This window comes from Papaver somniferum, chromosome 7 (genome assembly GCF_003573695.1).
Source record: "Papaver somniferum cultivar HN1 chromosome 7, ASM357369v1, whole genome shotgun sequence".
NCBI lineage: Eukaryota > Viridiplantae > Streptophyta > Magnoliopsida > Ranunculales > Papaveraceae > Papaver > Papaver somniferum.
Window position 1 is genome coordinate 88,111,221 of NC_039364.1, and position 18,745 is coordinate 88,129,965.

The 18,745-nt window shown below is 36.9% G+C and overlaps 3 protein-coding genes across 3 annotated transcripts; 2 read left to right on the plus strand and 1 right to left on the minus strand.

Annotated features, from left to right (window-relative positions):
• Window positions 1-3,186: 3,186 nt before the first annotated feature.
• LOC113297823 (S-adenosylmethionine decarboxylase proenzyme-like) lies at window positions 3,187-5,484 on the plus strand. Its single transcript, XM_026546406.1, has 4 exons — window positions 3,187-3,371; window positions 3,599-3,748; window positions 3,845-3,861; window positions 4,067-5,484. Exons 2-4 carry the CDS (start codon window positions 3,614-3,616, stop codon window positions 5,184-5,186), a joined length of 1,272 nt encoding a protein of 423 aa, XP_026402191.1. The 5' UTR covers window positions 3,187-3,371; window positions 3,599-3,613; the 3' UTR covers window positions 5,187-5,484.
• Window positions 5,485-11,496: 6,012 nt separating this feature from the next.
• On the minus strand, window positions 11,497-12,024 carry LOC113294880. Its single transcript, XM_026543253.1, has one exon. The coding sequence runs from the start codon at window positions 12,022-12,024 to the stop codon at window positions 11,497-11,499; it is 528 nt and encodes a 175-aa protein (XP_026399038.1).
• A 711-nt stretch (window positions 12,025-12,735) lies between these two features.
• Window positions 12,736-13,348, plus strand: LOC113294881. The gene is made up of 2 exons (XM_026543254.1): window positions 12,736-13,011; window positions 13,094-13,348. Exons 1-2 carry the CDS (start codon window positions 12,736-12,738, stop codon window positions 13,346-13,348), a joined length of 531 nt encoding a protein of 176 aa, XP_026399039.1.
• The last annotated feature ends 5,397 nt before the right edge of the window (window positions 13,349-18,745 follow it).

An 18,745-nucleotide genomic window follows, 5' to 3' on the forward strand; every position in this document is an offset into this window, starting at 1 on the left:
TCCTAAATTTGAATCACTGATATTCTTCCTAGTTTCTAGTTGACCATATTTAACTTTCGGAAAATATTTTGATCTCGCAATTCGAATTCAAATTGAACTAGCTACTTTACCATCGTCGGATAATCAAGATATGACATCAGCAAACTGTATACTTAACCACACAGTTACATACCAAAATTGTGAAGTAAACTATCGTATCTTGCCACTTTCAATTTTTTTTTCATATACCCTAATATTGTAATATCTTTGTAATTTGCCGCCACAATCTCAACAACCATTATCATTTCCAGTGATATACTCCTCACCTCGATCAATAATGTTTGTTTTTCATGATCACTTAAAGATGCTAGGTCAGATTCCATGGATGCTTATTACAATACTTTCCAACTATGATTTTTTTTTTCACTTGTCTTCCTTATTACAATATTGAAATGATTTGACAGATAATTGTAGTATATATCTCAGGGTTAAGAACAATTTCGTGCACTCTTATACAACTAATAACCTAATATATTTTAACTTGGTATATTAATTGATTATCAGAAAAGAGAACGTGATTGGAGGTCAGCGTACTCCTGTAACAGAATTGCAATGAAGTTAAGAAGAGGTTAATCAACTTTTACGAGAACCCGTATGTTATTTTTTGTTATTGATCTTGCTCTATTTGATTACACTATATTGAATTAAGATGAGATACTGTTAATCAGGTAAACAAAGAAAATGATGAATTTAATTATGATGGATATGAGCCCCAACTAATAACAGTAAATGCGCGAGACCCAAAAAAAAAACAAGGAATATCTACATAATGATGAAACAAACATTAAAGAAATTTTTATAACAAGAGATTCGAGAAAAAGAAATTCATGATAGTACGTAGCCACCAATATATAATTCTGGAGAAGTTTTTGAAATTGGTACCAAGAAACACTTGAATATATGGGTTCTACGTAATAGTAGTTACTTTCAAAAACATGCTATGTAACTGTGGTTAAGTCTACAGTTAGCTGATGTCATATCTTGATTATCCAAAGGTTGTAAAGCTGCTAGTTCAATTTCGAACTCAAATTTTTTCCCCTCAGCTTTCCCAATGTAGTTTACCTTTTATTGTAATGTAGTTTACCTTTTCCCATAACATCAATCATGTTTAAGCGTGTCCAGGAAATATCCGTAAAATGTATCCATTATATTGTCCAATGCACATGAAAAAACACACAACGTGTCCATTACGTGTGGGACCAGCATTGGAGCATATCAAATCCACTTTTTTGTCTTGCACTATTTTTTTTTAATAGAAGAGAAAATATATTACTAATTGGAGCAAATCACATAGAGGTTTTGTGGTTCTCAAGTTTGAGGATTTTGGTTTTTACCACCGATTAAAGTAAGATGCCGCAGGTTAGGGAAGTCTTTGGACTGAATGTCCTTACAAATGACCTTTTCAAAAGTAATTAGATAAGAAAACAGACTACCTACAACTGCATTTGTCTTCCAATTTGTCCTTCTTTGCCCACCTTGCAGAATGTTATTCAGGTTTTTGTTGTTGCTTGATAGATTGAAAACTCTGCAGTTTAACATAAAAGCCAATCTATGCAATCTCCTTCCTCTTTGCTATTGATCTGACTCCTCTCGTTGTCCTTCCAATTATATCTCCCGAGGGTCCTGAAATAGTCACACTAACACCTATTAGCCCCGTATCAGAGTTAAAGTTGGACATGTAAGCAAAGGTTGTATTCATACAAGGATTATTATCATTATCGCTGATGATTCTGTTAGCAGTAGTATTGGGAACCCTGGTTGTAATTCTCTGAGATAAATCAGGTGGTTTATAATAAGAGATATTGTGGCTTTAGGATCGGGGTTTATATCATGGAAAGCAACATCGCATCTGACTTTCCATATGAACTAGCATAAAGTTGCAATTACAGTCTCCCAAATACCCCCAATGTGTTTGATGATGGTTTCCAGAGAACCATGAGGAGCACCAATCATCAACAGATCTAAAATCAAAGGTAACAACATTCAAGTTTAAGTAACAATGAGCCCAAGCTGCTCTAGTAAAATTACATTGCATTAGAAGGTGTTCTCATATTGCTATACGTTCTGCACATCACACAAACATGGTTAATATGAGGAATATAATTATAAATGTGCCCACTAATTCCAAGTGAAAAAATTGATTCTTTGTATAACATTCATATCCAATATCTTCCCAGCTAAATTATCCTTCGGTTGAGAGTCCTTCTTATCTTGAATATCATACAAAGATTTACTAGTGAAAGATCCTTGGAGTTATCCAACCACCTCAAAATGTCTTCATTATCCTTGTTTGGTTTGATATTAAGAATTCCATTGATAACATCCCAATCAAAAAGAAGTTCAAGGACTTGAATGTTCCAGCCAGTGTCGGTCATGAGGCCGACAACAAGAAAGTGGCCACTATTACTCCCTCTAGGCGAGGGATCCACTTATCTATCCAAATGTGCACACTTTTATCATTCCCAATCTTGCACATTTGCCATTTTTTTTCCGACATGCCATGCATCACGGGCCAAAACATTTTTGGGTAGGGACCAAGACACGACAAGATCTTAACCCTTGAACCAAAGTTGGAACCAATGTTGAAACCAATTTTGCATGCAATTTTGTCTCTTGATCAGAAACTTTTTAAAAAGTTTTTCACAAAGGTCACTACCTAAAACTAGGGTTTTAGTAAACACATACATCATATTTAGTCATAAAAACCCAAGGTGATCAAACTTGTGGTACAAAAACCCCATTCAAATATTGGGATCCATTAAAGCTCCATCTTAAACAAAATTGATACAAAAATCCCAAATTCTTAAAAATTGATACACAAACTCCAAATTTCAAAATTGGTTTCATCAAATTCTTTGGAATTTTTGTGTTATATTTGTTTTTTTGGGGTTTTTGTGTTAGTTTTGTTTTGATTGGTTTTTTGTGGATGATAGTGACATCTTTGGGGTTATAACTCGCGGTCGCGGACCGTTCAGTAAATTAATAGAGAATCTTTTCCAAGTCCTTTTTTGAAGATATCGAAGGATATTAATGTAAATACATGCGCCCATTAAAAGATAGCCAGTTGTAGAATTTGTGTGAGCCGCGTATACGCAATTCCTATCCCTAAATCCTTTGGTTTTCCCCTATAAATACTCTCTTCGTTCTCATCCATCCATCATAACAAAAACAAAAAAAAACCCAAGTTCTCTTTTCCATAAATTATTGGTCTCTCTACCCGTCTCAATTTTCCCCAACTCTGGTTTACGTTCCAAGATCAAAGCAAAAGAAATATCAAAGTGAAGGCAAACCGCCTTGAACCAGTTACTTCCTCCAAAATATATTTCTGAATCGTAAGTCTCATAATCTTTTCAATCAGTTTATAGGGTTTTCTTTCGATCTTTTTGAATCAGGTCAAACCCATAATCAGATTTTCAATCGTGATTTAAAAAAAAAAATTATTTTCGATTTAGGGTTACTGAAATATCCCTTTTCGTTGCTGATAAATGCGAAAATCATAGGTTCTCAATCGATTATCTAGGTTTGCTGATTTTATTTTATGCTGTTAATCTTTGTGCAGATCGTGAATGTTTTAATGGAGTCGAAAGGTGGTAAAAAGTCTAGTAGTAGTAGTAGTTCTTTACAATACGAAGCACCCCTCGGATACTGCATTGAAGACATTCGACCAAACGGAGGAATTGAAAAGTTCAGATCTGCTGCATACTCAAACGTAAGATTCATAATCCCTCCTTGAAAATATGATTTCATGATTGTTTTATTACAAGTTCCATTTCCTGATCTTTTTGTTGTATTATTTTGTATGCAGTGCGTGAGGAAACCATCCTGATAGGACCTTATATGTTTTCAAACGTAGAGTAGGATTTCCCTATTTCCAGTTTAATCTTCAATTCTGAAAAAAATAATCTTACAAATCAATTTCTCTGGCTTTCTTATTTTCTTCTTCTTCAATAATCACACCAAGAAACAGTCTTTCTTCTTCCTCTACTTAATCTTTCTAAAAGCTTTCAATTTCAATCACAATGGGTGTCTACGCTAACCCACCATCTCCAATTGGTTTCGAAGGATTTGAAAAACGTCTTGAGATAACTTTCTCTGAAGCACCAATTTTTGTTGATCCACAAGGACTCGGTCTCCGAGCCTTGACTCGTTCTCAGATTGATACAATCCTTGATGCTGCTAAGTGCACTATTGTCGATCAACTATCTAACTCAGAGTTTGACTCGTATGTTCTGTCTGAGTCGAGTCTTTTTATCTACCCACTGAAGATGATCATCAAAACTTGTGGAACTACTAAACTTCTGCTGGCGATTCCACCGATTCTTCAACTCGCCGAGTCACTCAGTCTATCTGTATTTTCAGTCAAATACTCTCGAGGAAGTTTCATTTTCCCTGGTGCCCAGCCTGCCCCTCACCGTAACTTTTCAGAAGAAGTAGCTGTTCTTAATGGGTATTTTGGTGATTTACCATCTGGTGGACTCGCTTATGTTCTCGGCGATCCAATGGTTCCAAACCGTAACTGGCATATCTATTCAGCTTCTCATGACGTTGAAGAAGAAGAAGCTAAAGAGTCCCCAGTAGTCACTCTTGAAATGTGCATGACTGGGTTGAACAAAGAATGTGCGTCCGTGTTCTTCAAGAAGTCTGCTGATTACACTGCCAAAGAAATGACTAATTTGTCTGGGATTAATGAAATTTTACCTGAATCCAAGATCTGTGATTTTGATTTCGATCCTTGTGGGTATTCGATGAACGCCATTGATGGATCAGGATTATCGACCATTCATGTGACACCCGAAGAGGGTTTTAGTTATGCCAGCTATGAAGCAATGCGATTTGACACCTCTCTAGTCGAGTTCAAACCATTGATCAAGAGAGTTCTGAAATGTTTCGGTCCATCTGAGTTCTCTATTGCTGTCACTTGTGACGGTGGTATCGACACCTGGGGCCAAGAAGATGCCATAGAAGGATACTCATGCGAGAGTTCAGTGAAGCAAGAATTAGCTGGTGGTACATCTGTTGTGTACCGTTGCTTCAAAGCTGCTGAGAAAGAACGTGTTATTTCCGCTCCAATCAAGTCATTCATGTACTGCTGGGAAGATATCAAAGCTGTGGAGGAAATAGAGAGCTGTGCTGTTTCTGTGGTTTAGGGTTTTGCAATTGCTGAAGCAGCCCTAGTTTGTCTTAAAAAATATTCAAAGTCAGTCAAAGTTAGTTTCGAGTCAAGTCCAGACATCTATATTGTCTTTTATGATTTTATCAGTGTGAGGAGGGTGATCTTCCTATTATGGAAGGGTCGTTCCTTCTTGGGGTCTCTGTTATTTGTTTGTGTGTGGTGTCGTCTATCTAGTTTAAGTTGGATCTGGCGTTGTTTTGTCTGTATGGCAAGACACAAGTGTTTGTTTTCCTCATTAATAAATGGCTTTGAATATTGAGTTTTAATTAAAATTGTTGACTAGAATTTTTATTTTTCCATGTCGATCCCAAAGCTAGGGTAAAGAACCAGTGACGATTCTGAGTCATGAACGTGTTGGAATTGGTGTTCACTTCAGGATTAGGTTTGTGTGTATTAAGTGGTGGTGGTTGGTAGGATTTCTTGGAACCAATCAAAATTAGATACGTCTCGCCAGCATTTGCTAGCCCATTTGACAAGTAGCGAACTGTAAGCAAACAAATAAAACAAAAACGACAGACAGCTGTTCTTTTTGATCTGTTGTGGAGCCCGCGTTCCCATTCTCATGGTCCGTTGTAAATGGGTTTGGATTCAATAACCTTGTTTTCCAAGGAACGATTTTTTTGGGACCATGATTTTATTTTGGATAAAGGTATTAAAAGTAATTCTAGGTCACCCCATATCTAGTTATTTATTTAATATATAATTTACCCTCTTAATTAATTTTAGGTTATGATTAGTGAATGATTTAGTTAAAAACAATTAGTGAGATTAAATTAAAAGATGAGTTTATTATTAGTTGAGGAGAATTATTGAGAGAGTAGAGTTAGAGAAGATGAAGGAGAAAAACATGAAAAATAATTATTTTTTTCAAATTCACTAAGTTTGAGTATTCAAATGATGAAAATCTTCCGATTCTTCATCTCCATCCTCTCCTAGAATATTTGTTAATCTTCAAAATGATCCGGATTTGAACTGGATTTTGAACAGTTCAGTTACTTTATATGAAGAACAAGTAACCGAACTCATCTGAAGCTGTAGTTCGGTTGTCCCGTGAGATGAACAAGTAACCGAACTCATCTGAAAGTGTAGTTCGGTTACTTGTTCCAAACACGCAGGTTACCGAACTCTCTAATAATTTCTAGGAGTTACAGCGTTATGTTCGGTTGGTTCTCAATTAACCGAACTTTGGTGTACAAAGTTCGGTTGGTTCGCATGCATGCACTTTTGATCTAATCGAACTTTACGTAATATAAGAGTATATAAGTTTACAAAGTTCGGTTCTTTCGCAAACTTGAACCTAACAGCTAACCAACCGAACTCTGAGTTCGGTTTCTGCGATAAAATTGTGAAGTTACCGAACTTAACAAACAAAAAAAATGTGAAGTTCCAGCGTCTATTGGCTAAGTTCGGTTACTTTGTAGTTTTAAAATTTTTTGCGAACAAACCGAACTCTATTGGCTAAGTTCGGTTATTTTGGAACTCAACATAGTGGCCACAACAACACAGTTCGGTTAGACTGGATTTGTTTTTTTTTTCGGTTCTAAGGGTGGAGTTCGGTTACTTTGTAATTTTATTTTTTTTTGCGAAACAACCGAATAGAGAGTTCGGTGACTTAGTTTTAAATCCATTAGAACCGAATTGTTCTTCGTGTTCTTCATTTTCAAGAAGTTCGGTTAGTAAACTAGGGTTTTTTGGAAAATCGACCTAACTGAACATGGCTCTGTAACTTCTATTAAAACCCTATTTTGATGATTTCTATTCGATTGAAGCAATCAAAATCAAATTAAAGCAAAGGGTTTGTTGGAAAATACCTCCGGAGTGGTCCCATGGCAGAATCAGGTTGCGGCCGGCGTCTTTTATACTCGATAAAATTATTATGTAACCGAACTTAATTGTGATTGCATTGATGTTGTTACATTTCTTAAATAGGCGGTGGTGGTGGTGGTGGGAGGAGGTGGTGGTAATCGGTGGTTGGTGGTGGTGATAATCGGAGGTGGTGGTGGTGGTAATCGGCGGTGGTGGTGGTGGTAATCGTTGGTTAGTGGTGGTGATAATCAGAGGTGGTGGTGGTGGTAATCGGCGGTGGTGGGCGGTGGTGGTGGGAGGAGGTGGTGGTGGTTATATATATAGGTGGTTATTAGGTTGGTTTTAAATTACATTAGGTTAAGGGTAGGTTAGTCATTTCAACGTTTTAGGACATCCCTTATCACTATAGGGAAGGTGGCCTAATAAAACCATGGTCCCCTCAAAAAAACCATGGTCCCTAAAAAATCATTCTTTCGAAGAGGCTGATCAATAATAACAGCTAGAGCTGGCAAACAATCTCAAAACCCGCAAGTTGGCTCGGACCGGCCCGTAAAAATCCGGATCTGGCTTGGCTGGTTTCTAAACAAGCCGGGTTAGGATTGGGAAAATGCTGGCTTGTAGGGAGACGGGTTAACCCGGTCCGTCCCGTAAAACCCGCAGATTCAACCCGTTACCCGCAGTTCTATTTCCCACGGTATATTACGCCGCATGGCCCCTCGGTATAACGTGTCCCCTCAGTTTCTTTCTTCTTTTTTTCGTTCTTCTTCGCCCGCAAAGAGATTCACAGAAAGTGAGAGACGTCTTCATTAAATGGTCGAGATTTACGAAATGAGAGAGATTGAAGCTACAAATTATCTGCGATTGAAGTGGAAGAAGAAGATAGGTTTGATAGGTTTGAACTGAGATCTGAAATTGATGAGGATTTAATAATTCAGAAGAAGAAATTCAAAGCTTCTTTTGTTGAATCGAAGATGGGTGTTGATCTGAAATTGAGTGGGTTTTGATTTTCTGCTGTTTATGTGAATACAGAAACGAGTGATAATGAAACTGTTGGTGGTGATAGTAAACTCAGGGGAGGTCGAGAAGAAGTTGTTGCCGCTGAGAGAATCAAATCGATGAACAGATGATCTGTTGCTGCAGAAATTGATGATTTAGGGTTCTATTGGAGGTCGATTTAATTACAGAGAGGTTAAAGAATAGTGAATCTGAGAGATGCAGTTGATGGGGGTTTTGTTGGTGCAGAAATTAGAGAAATTAGGGTTCTTGGATAATGAACTGATATTCTATGAATCGGAAGAAGAAATTGAAGCTCGATTTTGGAGAGAAAGAATTATTGGAGGAGATGATTAATGGGTCTGTGAGGAACCAAAAGAAGATCGGTTTGGAGAGCTTTAGATCAACAACGAAGGAGATTGGTGGACTGTTAGGACAGGGTTTGATGGAGTTGATGAACTGTAGATATTGTCCATGATGGTGTTGGGGCCATTTCAACTTGGCCAAGGTGTATGTTGTTCGAGTTCTTGAAGGTGGCTATGTTGCAGAAGCTATAACATTTAAGTAATGGGTTCAGGCAAGAGGAAGTTGGTGCTGATGAAGCAAGGAACTTATGACTGTGTGTGAATGAATTGCAGATGGCCTGAGCAGATGAAGTTAATGCAGTGAGAACGGCAGGATATGGCTCTGGTGTTGCAGAAGACAATGGTGGTGATGTACTGATGTTGTTCTTTTCTTTCTTCTTTTTCTTCGTCCGTAGTTGTTGTTGCTATTGAAGCAGAGATTGTAGCAGTGTGTAATAAGTTGAATGTGTTATTGGAATGAATGAATTACATGAATGTTAGGGAAGGATGAATGTGGCCGGAAATAAATCAGAAAACAGAGAAAACACTGTGAAAATCGGTTTCTGGCGAGTTAATTCACCAGAAACCAGCTAACCCGTGAGCCCGCAAGCTTTACCCGTTACGGACGCGGGTTGAAGAAATGACCACCCATAAAGAATATTAACCAGCAGGTTTTGGCCCGCGTTAACCCGAATCCGTGTAATCCGTAACAAGCCAGTTCCGACCCGCCCGTTTAGCAGCTCACCAACTTGATTAGCACAACAAATACTTTCATCTTTTTTGTTTTAGTTAATTGCTACCTGATTACATCCCTTTCGAAGGACCTAAAACACTGCCGTATTTCTCGTGGGGGCATCAAATCTTTTCGTTGTTGTATTTTTCAATTGATTAGTGGTCACCATTTATTAATCTGCAACGCCCATCCACTCCTCTTTTTTTTTTCGTTATTGACGAGCGAAAGGAGGTCATGTTATTTAAATGAATTTGGTCTTTATTTTTTTCTACAAAATCTTATCACAACATGTATGTGTCGAGAAGGATCCGCCTAGACGGAGCGAATATTTCTTCACGCTTAAAGCATTCCTTTTTCTTTTGGTGCTTGTTCCAAAATTCAATATCACTTAACAAGGACAAGTAGTTGGATATATTAATTATATGTCCCTATTTTAACTCCGTACAAATATATCCTTATGCAACAATAAATATATCCCTTCTTTTTTAATAATCTTATCCATTTAATATTAGATTACCTTAATACCCTCTCCCATATAATATTTTTTCTTTATTTTAAAATGGAACAAATTTCTTCCACCACCACTTCACCACCACCACTAGCACCACCACCACCAACATTCAACTACCATTCCACCACCACTGTTCAACAACCACCACCTACCAACCGCCACCACCACCAAGTATTCCACCACCACCATTACACCACCAACAGTCCTCCACCACCACTAGTCCGTCGCCGCCACCACCACTAGTCCACCGCTGTCGCCGCCGCCGCCACCACCAATGGTTCAGATATTTTTGTATCAACAACAATAGTTGATACATTTCAGTTGGATCAACAATGATGTTTATCCATTTCAGTTGGATCAACAGTGGATGTTTATCCATGATGATGGATCAACAGTAAGTGATATAAAGCTGAAATTGATATACCCTTGATAAACTTGTTTATCCATTTCACAGTAGAAGTTTATCCATCGCAGTTGGATCAACAGTAGAGTTTATCCATTGCAGTTGGATCAACAGTATAAGTTTATCCATTTTAATTGGATCAACAATGGATGTTTATCCATGTTGATGGAAAAATGCTACCACCATCATCGATACTTGTGTACCCTTCTTCTTTCATAGTGAAGAAATCAACATCACCACCATATACCAACCAAAATAACACACACCTAATCTCCACCGCCACAACAACAACCATAACCACCTCTATCTATATAACCAATTTTATGACTCTAACACCACCACCATCAAAAACAACAAAAAGATAGTTACACCACTCCCTCTCCAGGCACCAGAAGAAACTTTATTATACAAGAGAAAGAAGATACTCACTGCAATCCCCTTTAATCCCCATCACCAATTTAAAAAATGAAGGAATTTGAATCTGGATCTGTAAACCAAAAAAAAAAGTTAAAAAAAAAGATAATCAATTACAATTCTCAATATGTTTGATCATAATCTGGAGGCGGCGATTTCGACGATGATGATTGAATTTGGAAAACAATGATGGATTGTTGATGGTGTTGGTGGGTGTGGTTTGATTTTCGGTCGAAGATCTATCTCTCCAGCTCTCAATCTCAATCTAAATATCTTCTCTCACCCTAAAATGGTGGTCGTGCTGGTTATGGTGGTGGCGGACGATATGGTGGTGGCAGTAATGGAGCTGGTGGCTGTATTTGCAGAGATGTTGGTGGTGGGTGAGTTGAAAAAGAAGAAGAGAGAAGAAAGAAATAAAAAAAAATTAGATTTGGATCTGAAAATGAAGTGAATTTAATAGAGGAAGGGTTAATATGGAAAGAAAAATAAATATTAATGGACCCAAAATCGTTTATAAATGGAGAGGGATATATTTATTATATGATAAGGATATTTGTGAAGCCCATCAAAATAAGGGACAATAATTCAATTTCCACCGAGGGGTTTGATTATAGGCAAAATTAAAACTTGTCATTGTCCTTGACAATTTAGTTGTTTAATTCAAATCAACACAGACTTAATAAGATAAAGACTCAAAATTTAGTTAGAATTATTGACGATGATATTAGGAATCATGCAAAGATGAATATCCTGCTGGGCGGCAGACTGTTTGAATTCAAGTATTTAAGAAAGATCACCCTTTCATCCTAATCACATTTCTCACCCTGAAGGGCCTGAACCCATTTTCAGATAAACGAGTCAAGCCAAGGTGACTACCTTCTACCCTACCTGCCTATCTCTCATTGTGCGTGCCTAATCTAGACTGAATGGTGGCCTTTGAGAGCTAGCACTATGGAGGGGTGCATCCCTTCCTTCCTTCCTTTTTTTTTGTTGATCTTAAAGATAAATTCATTACTGAAGGAAAAATAATTACACAGAGTTATCCATCTCTAAAATAGAGTGGATGCATCTAGGTGGTTGTTATGACCACACTTGATTACAAGCATATTTCTTGGCGTATTTGGCTAGCCCATCTGCCGCTTCATTACTAGTCCTAGGAATAAAAGTACATTCAACATTACTAAGAGATTCAATTATTCTATTAATATCCGAAAGAAGGTTATGATCCTGCCATAAAACATTTCCAAAATTTGTAGTCACAACCTCAATGATAGTTTTGCAGTCACCTTCAATGATAATGTTGCTCCAAGCTTTAGTCTTGATCCATTCTACAGCTTCTAACAGAGCTAGACCTTCAGCTTGTTCTGAGTCTCTTGCTTTTGTCACTTTCACCATTGCCTCCAAGCATCTTCCTGCACAATTTCTTAAAATTAGACCAATTCCACAAGTTTTAGTTTCTTTATCAAAAGCAGCATCAAAGTTCAGTTTTTTCCACTGAACAGGGGTTTTTTCCCATTTCTTCTTCGGTTTCAACACTCTAACCCTGCAGTTATTGTTAGTGTCATGAGATAAGATATTATACTTCAAGCAAAAATTCTTGATGCACATAATGATTTTGTTTGGATGAGTGTCTTTGTTTTCAAAGACTTTTATGCATCTATGTTTCCAGATTTGCCACATTATGACTGTGGCTAGCAATAAACTTTGTTCATTCTTGAAGGAGATGATGCTATGCTCTTGGCACTAACAATCCTATGGCCTTTGCAGTCACCTTCCCTATCCCTCCATTTCCCTTAAAATCTCAAAAACCCAAATCCTATGGCCTCCCAAATCCCCACATATAAGGGATATCCCTTCGCTTCTCTACATGGAGGATCACATCTGATCCCGCCTGAAGGGAAGGAAAATCACACGGCTACTGAATACCCGTGTTTTTTACGCTTTACGGATACTCAGTATCCATATAACCGTTGATACAGCTACTCGGTAGCCGTAGCGTTTTACACGGCTACTCAGTAGCCATTTTAGAATAAAATTTGTTTGACCTTCACTCGTTTACACCTCTCACACACACGATCCTAACCATCCATCGTTAATAACGGTTCTATCTTCTCCACCGTCGGATCCCAACGGCCATTTTTTCAAAATCCTCTATAAATACCACTCTAATTCTCTACCCATACCACACCAAATCAATTGATATCTTATTTTTCTTCTTCCTACATCAATTGATTTCCTCTTTCTCTTCTTCTTACTACACCTATTTGATTTTTATATATCTTATACTACTCAACTTTTTATATTTTAGTTTCATTCAAAATGGTTCTTAATTTTGTTCAACAAGAAGAGATTGATCTTACTATTGCATTTATTTACGTGAGTATGGATGAAATTGTGGGTTCGGGCCAAAAAACCTCTATGTTTTGGAAACGTATTCTCCAAATTTTTGTCCAACGCAACGGCAATCCATATGAAAAAGATTGGTCAGCCTTAAAAACCAAGATGAAGTATATAAAAAAAGATGTCAAAGAATTCGTGTCCATTCTTAATGCTATATTTCGGAAAACCAAAAACGGTGCGAGCCGCGAAGATTTGGTAAGTTATATTATTTGTAAAGTTTTTCCACATAGTTGGTGATAATAGTAATACAATTAATGTTTGTTACATAAAATTTCAGACAAAAGATGCTCGTAAGCAATTTCAGGAACAATCAGGACAACCATTCAAGTATGATGCATGTTATGAATTGTTTAGAGAAAAGGTCCCTGGATATAATTATGAACTCATTGTTAGCCAAAACACTGAGTTGTTTAATAATCATCGTAACTTTGTATCACACGAAGATGGTATTGAAGTTCTTTCTAATGGAGAAACTCGTTGGAAATACAAGGAGAATGCACGTCCTATAGGAGCAAAAAAGCCAAAATGCTAGCCAGACAGAAGAAGGATCGTGAGCAAGGTATATTTAGAGAAGGTGATGAGGGAACATCTTCGGTTAAGATGGAAGAAGGTAGGATATATCAACAAAGTGCTAGTATTTTGGAGTATCTTAAGGAAACGCGATCAAGGAAGGAAAAAATGAAAATGGAACAAGAATCCCAATACCAAACAATTTGGGAGTATACTCAGCAACCGAGTTATCAAATGGAAGAACAACTCAATTTTCAAAAGCTTCATCAACAGACTAATCAAATGCATCAACAACAAATGCATTTAGATCAAGAAAATGCAGTAATGTCTATGGACCTTAGTCGATTCGCTCCCGACGAAAAAAGATATTATCGACGCAAGCAAAAAGAGATCTTGAAGAGGATGAACATAATCAGCGTTGAAGATTCAGAAGATGATGATGTAATCCATCTCTAGTTGTTCTTATCTTTTATTGAGTTTAGTTTTTTAATTTCTAGTCTAGGTTTAAACTAAAACTGTTGTCCTAAATTTGTAGTCAGTATTGTTGTTATCTAAATTTTAAAAGTGTTGCCTAAATTAATTTGAATTGTTGTTTGAATTAATAAAAGGTTTGAATGTGTTCTAACGAAACGATTTCATATTCAAATAAATAACTTCATTATCACTTCATTAAACTAATTTTCATTAATAACGTACAAAAAAATTTACAACAGATCATTCTATTAAAATTAATAACTTCATTATCACTTCATTAAGCGGGTATCGCTCTTCTAATCGTGGTGCCCGATAGGTCTGAATACATTACATGTTTTTATTTTTCTTGGTGTGAGATTCAACGATCAATGCCGCTTCGATATGATAAAAAATTTCTCCTCTCCAGGCTTTATAAGCCTCTTGTGCAGCGGACCTGTCCCTTCTGTACCTACGGAGAAACTGATTGTACTGTTTGCATAATTTCATAACATGATTTGTCCTTGAAAAATGTGGGATGATTCATAATTAAAGCGTGGTCGTTTGCCCGTCAGTTTAACAAAAGGACCCCGACCAACATTAATCCAAAATACATTTTGATCATTAGGATCTTCTGGAAAATCATCCTTCAGAAGGTAAAAGTTTCTAATCCATTCTGTCTCTTCTTCAACATCCTTTAACCTAGCCCTCATCTGCATTTGTTCTTGACCCCGTTTCTATGCCTTGAGATTTTCTTCATATTGTATCGCAGCGGCTTAATGAATCTTTGGTTTCTTATGTCTCCCATTTTCGTTTGCTTAACACTTCATCCATCTTGTTAATAAATTTGGTAGGTGATGAAGACGTTTTTGCTTTCGTAGTAGCTTGATCTCCTCTTTTTCTTATCTCTTTTTCCATTGCAGCAATTGATTGGGTGGTTCGCTTGCATCTTCTAAGAACCTCTTCGAATGAGTTAGTAGTTTTTGATCGATTTTCCATTGAATAGATGATTAGCTTAGAATTTCGCCTCAAATATTGATAATCCAAAGAAGAATGGGTAGATTGATATTGCAAAGAAGAATTAGTAGATTGATACTGCAAAGATGAATGTGTTATCTTCCTCATATATGAATCGTTCCCAACGGCTCTATTCCTTAGAAGTCATGCTCAACGGCTCTTTTTCTCAACAACCGAGTCCAACGGATCTATTTTTAGAACTGGTGTCCAACGGCTCTATTTCTTAAAATTGGTGTCCAACGGCTCAATTTCTTAGAATTGGTGTCGAACAACTATATATTTCTTTCTATAAGTATAGAACATTTTTTCTAACCAACATAAATCTCAATTCATTCTCAAATATAAACATCAATCATGTATTCTAACAGTTCGAGTAGAAAAGGAAAAAAAATAGTATGTGTGGAAGCAAAAGAGGTTTGTCCATGTTGTTTCACGGATAATCATAGTCTTCTTCAATGCCCATGGCCATATACAAAATGTCCAGAACGAGGTTGCAACGACACTAGGAAGGTAAAAGAGTCGATACCAGAGAAGATAAGGTATTTGGAATGTGAGTATGCTAAATGTCCGGGAGAAGCACAATGTTTGGAGGATGCAATGAAAGATGCAATCAAACAAGAAAAAGTTGAAGAACTCTGCCATGACTTGAAACTAAAAGGAAAGGTGGAGTTTGAATGCACCAAAGGGATTCCGTGTGAAACTGAGGGTTGTTATTTCTTTATGGAAATGCACCGGTCAAGTGCAAAGAAAAAATTTGGAAAACGTTACTGGAGATGCCTTGAGTGTGGAACGGTAGCATGGGCTGAATAAGTGTTGTTATGTTTTAGTTCAATTAAGAGTTTGAATATCAATTGATGTAATGTGCTTTTTTATAATTAGTATGTGTGTGATGGAGTTTAAATGTGATGAACATGATGTAATATGCTTCCACAATAAATAATAATAGTTATTTTCATACTCATATGATTAACGATTACATTAAGCATATGCAACTAGCATTTAAACCAATAGGAGACCCTATTGGACGAGTTATGTCTCGTGAGGGTTTACAGAGAGATATACTCACAAAACCTATCATTATTTAAATTATTTATTCTTCATCTGATGATTCAGAGGATGAATCTTCAAAGGGGGAAGGGTTATACTTTGAGAAACCGTTTTTCAGAATCACATAGCAGTGAAAAAATGTAAAAGGTTTCCCCTTCTTTTTCAAGTAACTCTCCAAAGCAGAATGCTCCTACAAAAAAAAAAAAAAACAATATCAATTCCCAATTCAATTATTCAACAATTCAGTACACATACACAAAAAATTGTTGGATAAGTAACCGGTAAGTTTCTTACGATTTCCGAAGGTACTGCAGCCCTAAATAGATATAAGGATCTCTGTATCGATACATATACTTTCACGTCTGAAGTGATAACGTTTAACCTTCTTTTCAGATACTTAAACATTCTTTCATTAGGATTCCCGTTATGTATACCTTTGTAGCAATTGCTCTAAAAGATTTGTGTTATTTAGTTGTTCATCTTCTTCTTCATTCTCTAGATGAACATCAACCCATAAAGTAACTATCAATTCGTCATCCTCCGGAGCTAAACCGACCATAATTAAGAAAGAAAAGTGTTGTAGATAATAACTTAGACAAAAATAAGCGTTCACAGTTTGAAGATGGAGAAGAGAATATTGTGTTCATATCTGAAAAACAATATGTGAATCCTTTATACATGGTGAGTATACCTATGCATACACTCTACAAAGAGATTTCACGGATAATTTTACTAATCCTTATACTATTCAAACAGATTTCATGGATATGTATACATACATATACTATACAAGGACTTTTAAGTAATTTAAACCATATGCCATCATAAACCTTAATCATCTGCACACATAACTGAAGCCCAACAAAAAATTAAAGTCCGGTATTACATATGCATGTAACATTTGAAATATTAAAACACAACAACATTGAAATACATCTTATGCCTCAACATCATCCTCATCATAGATACCCGCATCATCGTACGCAACCTCATCGTCATCGTCAGAATCCTCATCATCATCGTCCTCCTCATCGTCATCGTCCTCATCATCGTCATAATCCTCCTCATCGCCAGAATCATCATCTTCATCTCCATCATGTTCATATTCGTCTCCCACATGACCGTCTCCATAGACATGTTCAACTGCATGTTCAAATTCATCTAGAATTTCATCATTATAATCCCCATAATAATCAAATGCTCCATCCTCGGTTTGACCAGGAACCAGTTCTTCATCTAAGTCTGTATCTTCATAATCTCCTTCTGATGATGGAAGATCCACGTATTCCATATCTGAACCCTCCAAACTAGACATGTCCCCTGCTGGCCTCCTCTACCAGGACGCGCAGCAATGTGCTTGACAAGATCGTCTCGTAGTTGTAGGTGTAATTCTAGGTTTTTCAGAGATGACATAAATACACGACCATTAACGGTACGTTCCGGAAGCGGAACAGGAAGAACTCTTCCCCAATCCGTATCCCGCCGTTCATGCTCGATAATCATGTTGTGCAAAATAAAACAACATTTCATAATTAGGTTCAATTCAGATTGATGCCAATACTTACATGGAGATCCGTCAATTCTGAATTTACCCTGGAGAACTCCAAAAGCATGCTCGACATCCTTTCTTTTAGCCATTTGATACTTGTTGAATCTCACATAGTCAGGAATGTCCAGTGTCTGAGAGAAAGCTTGTACAATTGTAGTCAACTTTGGATAGATACCATCGGCTACGAAATAACCCATATTGTAGTGGTGACCATTGATGAAATAATTGCATGGAGGTGCTACACCCTTTAGCATGTTATAAAAAAGGGGAGAGTGTGCTAACACATTCAAATCGTTGTTTCATCCAGGCATTCCAAAAAAAGCATGCCAAAACCACAAATTGTATGATGCCACCGCCTCTAATACCAAACTACTCTCTTTATCTTTACCCCGGTAAGTTCCTTTCCAAGCTACCGGACAATTCTTCCATGGCCATTGCATACAATCAACACTACCAAGCATTCTAGGAAAACCTCGGTCGACATTCTCTTGTAGCAACCTCTGAACATCTTCAGGAGTGGGTTCACGCAAATATCTTTCTCCAAAAGTCATGCAAATGGTGTGGCAAAATCTTTTTAGATACATGTATATTGTGGTTGCACCCATACGAGTGTAATCATCAACACTATCATCTGGCGTACTTTTGCATAAACATTTCATCACGACAACTAATTTCATATATGAAGAATGCCCCATAGTACCGGTTGCATCTGGACGTTGATGCCATTCCGGATCAACTTCAAGCAACTTTCCTAACACTTTCTCGAATAAGTCTTCCCTCATGCCTAGACGTTGTTTGAATTGTCTTGAGGTATAACCAGTTCCAGGCGTAAAATAATCATTCATCATTTTGGCATCATGCCACACTCGATCACGCGTTATTACACTACGTGTTTGTACCTCCCTTGGTACAGGTTGTCTAATAATACGCAATCGTTCATCCAAACATAGTTGTGTAAACATTAGCAAAGCTTTCTCTTCTTCATCACTAGAGGAATCCAAATAGATTCCATACTTAACTCTCACATAAGCACGCATTAGACTCATTATGAACCTTTGCAAACAACAAAAACAGTATCAATTTGTGTATACCATACATAAATACAAGTCAATCAATTTTCTTAATTGCATATTCTAATTTTCAAACATTTCATTGAACATAAATCAAGAAACACAACAATTAATCATGGATTTTAAACTAAATATATGTTTTCGTTACATTAGTGAATTGCATACTACATACCTAACCAACTTAATATCTCCAATTTCATCAAAATCAAATTCAAAATCAAAATCAAATTCGATTGAAACCCTAACATTAGAATCACTCACCTTAGATGATTTTTTGGATGAAATT